Genomic DNA, 10218 nt, shown 5'->3' with positions numbered 1-10218 from the left:
GACATACTCGCATACATCCACCATCTATGTTACAGATGGTTTCTTTCTTGCCAAGTGGCATACTGTGTGTACAGGATGCCGACTGTTCATGATTTTATTATTCCTCCAGGAAGCAGAGCGCAAGAAAATGCATGAGGAGCTGGAAAAGGAGACCATTCAGTCCAGTATCCTTCGACATCAGTTGAGAATTCTCCCAGGGCAAATACGGGATGAAGTGATGGGTATGTTAAATCGTATCGCTTTAAAGGAATAGTAATAAGGGAGGTAAGATAGCGCATGACATTGTCTTTTGTTCTGTCATCCACAGGTTTTTAGATGAACGGATTGGTTTCTCTGATTCAAGGTCCAGTAGATTTTTAAGTTTACCTCCACACATCTTTGCCATCTCTCTCTCTCTCTTGCTATCTCTCTCTCTCTCTTACTATCTTTTTTGTGTGTCTTTTTCTTCTGTTTTTTTTTTGTCCCTGGCACAGGTTATATTTCTCAACATAGAAACATACATTACAAAGATTGTTGTTGTTGTTTTTAGGACAAAGAGTGGAAGAAAAAAAAAAAGCTTTTTCTCTCTCTGTTTATATATCGCTGATGCATGCTTCTAGAAGTGGACTGTAAAATACAAGAGACGGTGTTTATAATCCTTTTACAATCCTTCTCTACAAACTTTGAGAACTGTTAAAATAGAGTTATCTTGGTATTAACTTATTTATTAAGTGCAGCTGCGGTTTAGGCATGGACTTGTGATTGTGGGTGCATATGCAAATGTGTGTAGTTGGATTGTGTTTCATGCGTGTATCTCTGTCTCTCCAAAAAGTTGTATATAACTGTGTACTTGCAACAGCTTTTCACACACACACACACACACACACACATATATATATTGTCGCCTGTGTGTGCATGCCTGCTGGGATGAAGCAAACTTGTGTGCATGTTCCTCCCGGGTACAGAGGCTGTGATGTCGGCCCGCCTTTCCAACGCCAACGTGCTGCTGGAACTGCAGGAGAAGCTGAAAGGGATGAACAACAACATCACCGCCCTGGACAGGAAGGCCCGGGAACTGGAGCAGGAGAACGCTGTGCTGCAGTCAGTGCCATCATTTTTGTCTGTTTATGATAATAATAACGTGGAGTGATGGCCTAGAGGTAACGCGTCCGCCTAGGAAGCGAGAGAATCTGAGCGCGCTGGTTCGAATCACGGCTCAGCCGCCGATATTTTCTCCCCCTCCACTAGACCTTGAGTGGTGGTCTCGACGCTAGTCATTCAGATGAGACGATAAACCGAGGTCTCGTGTGCAGCATGCACTTAGCGCACGTAAAAGAACCCACGGCAACAAAAGGGTTGTTCCTGGCAAAATTCTGTAGAAAAATCCACTGCGATAGGAAAAACAAATGAAACTGCACGCAGGAAAAAAAAAAAAAAAAAAAAGAAAAAAAAAAGGGTGGCGCTGTAGTGTAGCGACGCGCTCTCCCTGGGGAGAGCAGCCCGAATTTCACACAGAGAAATCTGTTGTGATAAAAAGAAATACAAAAACAAATACAAATACAAATAACGATGATAATGATAAAAAAAAAAAAAAAAATTTGGACGCCCCATCTCTGGAGAGCCCAGAGCGTTTACAAATACAATCACACATACATACATTGAGTCTGAGTCGTTAGAGTTGGGGTTGATTTTTTTTTTTCAGCATGTGCCTGTGAATACTGAAAAAAACAACAACAAAAAACAAAATTGAATGAAAAATAGAAAGGAAGTATTATGCTATGGTTTTCAGTCCCCCCTCCCTCCCCCACTCTCTCTCTCTCCCTCTCTCTTGTGGAGGGGGTGGTTTGTTGTGTGTGTGTGTGTGTGTGTGTGTGTGTGCATATGTGTGGATGTGGGTGTGGGTGTGTGTTGGTGTGTGTGAGTGTGTGTGTGTGTTTGTGTGTGTGTGTGCGTGTGTGCAAGAGAGGGTTAGAGATTTAGGATATATGAGTACTACTAGCATAAAATGCTTATTAGCAGCGTCAGAAAAAACAACAACCCAGTAATACTGTTTGTGGTTACCCCATATATATGTTTCACTGAAAAAAACAAATTGAGAATCTTGCATTTAAATGTATCGGCACATACTTCAGTGACTTACATTTGTCGTGGCTGCAATGTTTAGCTTTTTTTGCTTTTTTTTTTTTTTTTTATATACAAAATAACATTTTTTTAATTCAGTTTTGTTCTTTGTCCTGTTGAACAGACCTGAACGAGAACTGTTGAAGCAACAGCATGAGGAAATCATCGCCCAGCTGAACCAGAGGATGGCGGAAAAGGCAAGGTGAGACTTCCCCTGCTCAACGCATTATTAGCGTGATGTTTTGAGCACATATGTGACGGGCGCAATAGCCGAGTGGTTAAAGCGTGGGACTTTCAATCTGAGGGTCCCGGGTTCGAATCGCGGTGACGGCGCCTGGTGGGTAAAGGGTGGAGATTTTTCCGATCTCCCAGGTCAACATATGTGCAGACCTGCTAGTGCCTGAACCCCCTTCGTGTGTATACGCAAGCAGAAGATCAAATACGCACGTTAAAGATCCCGTAATCCATGTTGGTGTTCGGTGGGTTATGGAAACAAGAACATACCCGGCATGCACACCCCCGAAAGCGGAGTATGGCTGCCTACATGGCGGGGTAAAAATGGTCATGCACGTAAAAGCCCACTCGCGTATATGCGAGTGAACATGGGAGTTGCAGCCCACGAACACAGAAGAAGAAGAAGAAGAAGAGCACATATGTATGTGTGCATGCGTATATGTGTGTGCATGCGTGCGTGCGTGCGTGTGTGTGTGTTCGTGTGTGTGTGTGCGTGTGTGTGTGTATGCGTGTGTGTGTGTGTTTGCCTTTGAATGTGGGTTTTCATAGTAGCAGCATCTTTCAGATTCCATGGTATTGAAGGTCTTGCACATTGAAAGCAATCGTTTTGTGTGTGTGGGTGCATGCATGTGCATGTCGTACGTGTGTGCATGTGTGTGTTGTGTGTGTGTGTGTGTTTTGTTTGTGTGTATTGTCTGTATGCACATGTGCATGTTGTGTGCATGTGTGTTTGTGCACACGCACATGTGCATGGTTTTTTTTTGGTTTTGTGTGTGTGTGTGTGTGTGTGTGTGTGTGTGTGCGTGCACTTTGAATCTGGATTTTCATAGCAGCAGCATTTTGCCAAATTTCATGGTATTGGGAGACCTGTCGCAGCTTTTGGAGATCGTGCACACTGATGGCTGTGGTCTTATAAGGCAGTTGTTTGGTGTCTGTCCTTCTGAATGATGGGACAGTTTACTTATTTATTGATCTGTATGTTGATTCATCAGTTTGTTTGTTCTTCTGTTGACAGCTTGCAGATAGCCTTGAATGAGACCCGTGACAAAGTCAGACAGGCAAATCAGGATGTGAGTGAAGTTGATGTCATTCTTAGTCTTAATCAGATTCATGAGTGCTGAGAATTTACTGCATTTGTGTGTTGTGTGTGTGTGTGTGTGTGTGTGTGTGTGTGTGTGTGTGTGTGTGTGTGTGCGCGCATGTGTGTGTGTGTGTGTGTGCACATGTGCATGTGTATAGTTTGCACATGTAATTCATTTCATTATGCCAGTTTTAAGATATTGAAAAAAGAATCATAGTGATAACTTTCTGTGTGGACAACAGATTGAAAGATAGCTTTCTGTTTGGATGATAGGTTGAATGATAGCTTTCTGTTTGGATGATAGGTTGAATGATAGCTTTCTGTCTGGATGAAAGGTTGAATGATAGCTTTCTGTCTGAAGGTTGAATGATAGCTTTCTGTCTGGACTGTAACTTGAATGATAGCTTTCTGTTTGGATGATAGGTTGAATGATAGCTTTCTGTCTGAAGGTTGAATGATAGCTTTCTGTCTGAATGATAGGTTGAATGATAGCTTTCTGTCTGAAGGTTGAACGATAGCTTTCTGTCTGAATGATAGGTTGAATGACAGCTTTCTGTTTGGATGATAGGTTGAATGACAGCTTTCTGTCTGAATATAGGTTGAATGATAGCTTTCTGTCTGGATGATAGGTTGAATGATAGCTTTCTGTCTGAAGGTTGAATAATAGCTTTCTGTCTGGATGATAGGTTGAATAATAGCTTTCTGTCTGGATGATAGGTTGAATGATAGCTTTCTGTCTGAATATAGGTTGAATAAAAGCTTTCTGTCTGGATGATAAGTTGAATGATAGCTTTCTGTCTGGATGATAGGTTGAATGATAGCTTTCTGTCTGAAGGTTGAATGATAGCTTTCTGTTTGGATGATAGGTTGAATGATAGCTTTCTGTCTGGATGATAGGTTGAATGATAGCTTTCTGTTTGGATGATAGGTTGAATGATAGCTTTCTGTCTGAAGGTTGAATGATAGCTTTCTGTTTGGATGATAGGTTGAATGATAGCTTTCTGTCTGGATGATAGGTTGAATGATAGCTTTCTGTCTGAAGGTTGAATGATAGCTTTCTGTCTGGATGATATATTGAATGATAGCTTTCTATCTGGATGATAGGTTGAATAATAGCTTTCTGTCTGAAGGTTGAATGATAGCTTTCTGTCTGGATGATAGGTTGAATGATAGCTTTCTGTCTGAATATAGGTTGAATGATAGCTTTCTGTCTGAAGTTTGAATGAATGCTTTCTGTCTGAATGATAGGTTGAATGATAGCTTTCTGTCTGGATGATAGGTTGAATGATAGCTTTCTGTCTGGATGATAGGTTGAATGATAGCTTTCTGTCTGAAGGTTGAATGATAGCTTTCTGTCTGAATGATAGGTTGAACGATAGCTTTCTGTCTGAAGGTTGAATGATAGCTTTCTGTCTGGATGATAGGTTGAATGATAGCTTTCTGTCTGAAGGTTGAATAATAGCTTTCTGTCTGGATGATAGGTTGAATGACAGCTTTCTGTCTGGATGATAGGTTGAATGATAGCTTTCTGTCTGATGATAGGTTGAATGACAGCTTTCTGTCTGGATGATAGGTTGAATGATAGCTTTCTGTCTGATGATAGGTTGAATGATAGCTTTCTGTCTGAAGGTTGAACGATAGCTTTCTATGATAGGTTGAACGATAGCTTTCTGTCTGAAGGTTGAATGACAGCTTTCTGTCTGGATGATAGGTTGAATGACAGCTTTCTGTCTGGATGATAGGTTGAATGACAACTTTCTGTCTGGATGATAAATTGAACCCTAGCTTTCTGTCTTTGCTGCTCCTCATAGCTGGAACAACCTTCCTCATTATATCCGTGCATCTGATTTTATCTCTGCCTATCCCTCTTCACTAAAAACTCGTCTTTTTAAAACCTTTCTATGAACACTTGCAGTCTCCTTCTTCTCCAACACCATCCTTGTTGTTACATTATTGATTCGTTTCGGTCGAGAGTCAAGAGTAGTAAGGGGAAATCACTCCTACTCTTCCTCTCCCCACCTGTCTGTGTAATGGCGCACACTTCATGCAGAATTAAAACTGAGTTTGTTTGAACCAAAGTCTCCTTGTTCTTGCTGTGCATGCAAGTAACATAACACTTTGTCAGCTCACTTTGGATGTATGAAGAGTGGGAGAGGGAAAGGGGCAGGGGAGGGTATAGGGGAGAGGGAGGGGGGGGGGTTGAGAAAGAGTGGCCATGAATGATTCATGGAATTTGTAACGTTTTCTTTCATGTAAAGAGTTTTTACAGAGAACGGGCGCAGTAAGATGTACATTATTATCATTATCATTACTGAACGATAGCTTTCTGTCTGTGTGATAGATTGTGGACCTGGAGGATGGCATCCTTCAGCTGAAAGAAGACCTGATTCAGGAACGAACAGAAGCACGTCAAGAAAAGAAACGGTTGAAGAAAGCTGTGGTAAGTGGTTGTTTTTCACTTGTGTTTTGTTTGATTACAAGCAAGATTTTGTTGACAGTCATTTAAAAAATGGTGTGTGTGTGTGTGTGTGTGTGTGTGTGTGTGTGTGTGTGTGTGTGTGTGTGTATTTGCATCTGAAAAATATGTATCATGATATTCTTCTTTTGTTTTTATTCTTTTCCTTTTTTCAGTGTTATTCTTTATAATGCCGTTCATTTTGGTTGATATTATTGCTTTAAAAAAACAACAACTATATATACATCTTTTATAACTCTGCAATGGCTGTTTACTTCCTAATGTTTGTTTCTTCCTTTTCTGCTTACTTTATGACCTGATTATTACCAAGTTGTGTAATTTACAACACAACATTTGGCACAATTGCATGTGTTCACAAAAGGTTCACCTTTCTTGAAACTGGGACAGGTACCTATGATCTCCAGTATCTTTTTTTTTTTTATAATGCTCATTTCACAGCTTAATTGAATTTATTATAATGTGATCACTCAAAGTTGTGAACAAATGCTGTATGTCCTGTGTTATCATTCACAAACTTTAATTCATTTGATATTTTTGGATTGTTCACAGACTGATACAACTCAGAAGACACGGGAGCAGAAAGATCAAAACGTGACCAAGAAAAAGTGAGTTTTTCCCTCCCCGTGCATTTGGCTTTATATTCATAACATATGGTTTTCTTCTTCGTCTTGGTCTTCGTCTTCTTCTTCTTCTTTTTCTTCTTCTGCTTCTTTTCCTTCTTCTTCTCCATTTTTTTCTTCTTCTTTGTCTTTGTCTTCTTCTTCGTCTTCTTCTTCAATTCTAGGCCCTCTCTTATTTTCCTTGTATATCAATGATCTACCTTTATCAGTTCGACATGCAGTATGTGATTTATTTGCTGATGATACATCAGTACAAATATGCTAGTCACAATGTTGACGAAATTAGTTATCATCTGAATGCCAGCATGAAATCTGTCGAAAGCTGGTGTGATGCTAACGATACGGTTGTGCACCCAGAAAAGACAGAATGCATGTTAATTTGTCCTCGTCAGAAGAGACAGAACATGAAAGAAACACAACTTAACTAAAAATATAAAGACAATATCATTAAACAAGTTACTAAGCATATGCTATTAGGCACTACTTTTGATTAAAATCTTTCGTGGCAGGAACATATTCATTGCCTTATAAAACAAGTATCATCTTGTGTATTCCAGTTGTCACAGATCAAACACTTTCTTGATAATCATTCTGGATGTGTGTTTTACTTTGCCTTTATTCAGTCTCGTCTCAGCTTTTGCTCGATTATTTGGGGTAAATGCCCTCCTTCTACATTAAAGCCACTTTGCTCTTTGCAAAAATGTGCCATTAAGATGATTAGCCATGTAAATACCACAGGCGGATCTGTGCTCAGAACTTCAAATATTACCAGTTCATCTACTTATTAGATATAACACATTGATTATTATGCATAAGATTGTCATAACGCATGCCCACAATATTTAAAATCATTATTTTGTTTCCAGTTCCAACGTAAATCAGACAGAGCTATTGTCCCAAAGCCTAAAATTGATTTATTTAAGATCTCTCATTTAATGGAAGCATAGAATGGAACATGTTTCCAAAGACATGTCATCAAATTCCAGCCATATCTCTCTTTAAGTCTAACATGAAAATAGTTCTATTTGATACTTTTGATTAACCTACTCGCGGTCTTTTGCAAATGCTTGCTTGTACTCAGTCCACTAGCTGCCATGCTACGATAAATGAAAAATTGAATGTATGTGTGATTGTGCTAGCAAATGAACAGTAAGTGCGTGTGTGTGTGTGTTTGAGTGTGTGGGAATGAATGTGTACGTATGTCTTTGCTTGTTTTATGATATGTGTGTGTGTGTGTATGTGTGTGTGTGTGTGCGTACGTATGTACGTATGTATGTGATAATGTACCAGTTGTTCTTTTCATTGCTTTGTTACCTTTAATAGACTATTCCAGTGACTGGTCTTATTCGTTGTTCTTATTATTTTATTTTATTTCATTTTATTTCTTTATTTTTATGTTTTGTGTCGTTCTTTATTTTTATGTTTTGTGTCGTTGAATGGGCAGAATTGTGAAAAGGCCTTTACTGCAACTAATTCTTTACCCATTAAAGATTCAATCAATCAGTCAATCAATCTTCTTCTCCTTCTTCTTCCTCCTCCTCTTCTTCTTCCTCTACTTCTTCTTCTTCCTCCTCCTCCTCCTCTACTTCTTCTTCTTTTTCCTCTTCTTCTGTTTTTTGTCAGCTTCTCTGTGTTCCTCTACTTTTTCTTCTATTTTTTCCTTTTCTTTCTCTTCTTCCTCTTCTTCTCCACACAGCATACAAACACACACACACACGCACACACACACACACACACACACACACACGCACACACATGTCACACACGCACACACACACACATACAGAGAATTAGTGAGAGAGAGAGAGAGAAACAACAAAAAACAACAACAGAAAAAAAGAGAAGCAAAAGATTTAGCTGTACCTTTTCAGAGAACTGGACATTGCCCAGGAAAACCTGACAGACAGCGAAGGAAAACTTGATGCTGTCAGAAAGGTGAGTTGCTCCATGTTGTTCACTTTTACTCATCAAAGTGCTGGCTTGTGGATTTCTTTTGAAACCTGACATCATCGAACTGTTGCTTGCAAAGTGTTTCCCATGCAGGTAATGAAACTGATATTAACTCACTCAGTACGGCCAGTCCTCTCTTCTCCTCTACACAGACCCCTCGGATGTCCAGTGGGTGTCTGAATGACCCAAGCTTTAGCTTCCATCGTCAGAATTGTGGTATTCTTTGTCAACATTCACCTCTTCAGTATAAGAGCCTTCCACTTGCAATATTTTGATGATGGTAATTGGGGTGAAACGCTGTTAACGTCGTCTCTTTCGCCGTTTGTATGGAGAGAGTTAAAGTATTTGTATAGCGCTGGATCTTGTGCAGAGACAAATCAAAGAGCTTACACACCAGTCACACACATGCATGCATAGCTATGATTCAAGAGGGACGAAAGATAAAACTGATAAATGTGTGTAAATAGAAAGGTAGAGAATAATAATGATAATAATAGTTTATTTCTATTGCGCCTTTCATTTGAAATACAAGAATGCTCAAAGGCACATCACATGCGTAAAATATAACAGAAGAGAAACATTTCACACAAAAATCACAAGCACAAATAAAAAAAAATCTCTAAAACCATCCCTTGCGAACGATGTAGTCACTCCAACCAAGCGGCGACCTAGAACAACCATTGTCATCCATGTATTCATAATACCAAGCATTCACACACACACGCACACAGACACACACACACAGACACAGACACACACAGACACACACACACACACACACACACAATTTGGGAAGTCTCAGGAAGGGAAGATGGGCAGGAGTTATTTAGAAAGAGCTGAGCGCAGAAATTTGACGAAACAAAAAGAAATCTCTTTCCAAGTGTAAGGTCCATGGACAGAGAGAGCTGTGGGTGACTGTGGAGTGTTTGAATCAGGGAATTCAGAAGCAAGAGTGGATCTAAAGCTGATCGAAGAGAGCGAGACGGGGTGTAGAGGTGAAGGCAGTCACAGAGATAAGAATGGGCTGATTTGTTTATACATTTATAACCAAGTGTGCTGATTGATAGAGTGTTTATTTATTACACAAAGTACTGATCAGGTAAATGAAAAAAAAGAAAAAGAAAAAAGAAAAAAAGAAAGAAATATGGACAAACAAACCCAGAATGATTATGTGCTGCATTGTTATGCGGGGGATACACAATAGACATGGTACTTTTCTTGCGTGATTCTGTCAGACCATTTTCAGCAAAGAAACTGAAGGAGAATAAGACTCACCCAATAAAACATTGCAATCTTTACCGAACTAAGATCAAAGCCAAGAAGAAACTGACCTTATTAACTCACTCAGTACGGCCAGTTCTCTCTTCTCCTCTACACAGACCCCTCGGATGTCCAGTGGGTGTCTGAATGACCCAACCTTTAGCTTCCGTCGTCAGAACTGTGGTATGCTTTGTCAACATTCACGTCTTCAGTATAAGAGCGTTCCGCTTGCAATATTTTGATGATGGTAATTGGGATGAAACGCTGTTAACGTCGTCTCTTTCGCCGTTCATATGGAGAGAGTTAAGGGGCATAAGTCAATAGGATGTTAAACTCAACTCTGCTACAATTGAAGAGAAAGTTGCAAAGATAGTTTTATCTGTGTTGCTCTGTTTCACACATTTTATGTTTGATTTCAGAATTATCAACATTACAGAATACAGAATACTTTATTATCTCAAGAAGAGAAATTCACATGTGGTGTATTTTATGCAAAC

At 39.6% G+C, this 10218-nt stretch overlaps 1 protein-coding gene across 2 annotated transcripts in view; it reads left to right on the top strand.

Annotated features, from left to right (window-relative positions):
* Positions 1 to 10218, top strand: part of LOC143280791 (uncharacterized) — a 70922-nt gene that overhangs the window by 6076 nt on the left and 54628 nt on the right. For both annotated transcript variants that reach the window (XM_076585472.1, XM_076585473.1), the window contains exons 3-9: positions 110 to 221; positions 945 to 1080; positions 2225 to 2302; positions 3350 to 3404; positions 5757 to 5855; positions 6441 to 6496; positions 8383 to 8446. In XM_076585472.1, coding sequence (XP_076441587.1) covers positions 110 to 221; positions 945 to 1080; positions 2225 to 2302; positions 3350 to 3404; positions 5757 to 5855; positions 6441 to 6496; positions 8383 to 8446 — 600 coding nt within the window. The remainder of the gene's footprint in view (positions 1 to 109; positions 222 to 944; positions 1081 to 2224; positions 2303 to 3349; positions 3405 to 5756; positions 5856 to 6440; positions 6497 to 8382; positions 8447 to 10218) is intronic.

The sequence above is a fragment of the Babylonia areolata genome, chromosome 4, assembly GCF_041734735.1.
Source record: "Babylonia areolata isolate BAREFJ2019XMU chromosome 4, ASM4173473v1, whole genome shotgun sequence".
Classification (NCBI taxonomy): Eukaryota; Metazoa; Mollusca; class Gastropoda; order Neogastropoda; family Buccinidae; genus Babylonia; species Babylonia areolata.
Note: the sequence above shows the minus strand (reverse complement) of the source record. Positions and strands in the feature narration are given on the sequence as shown.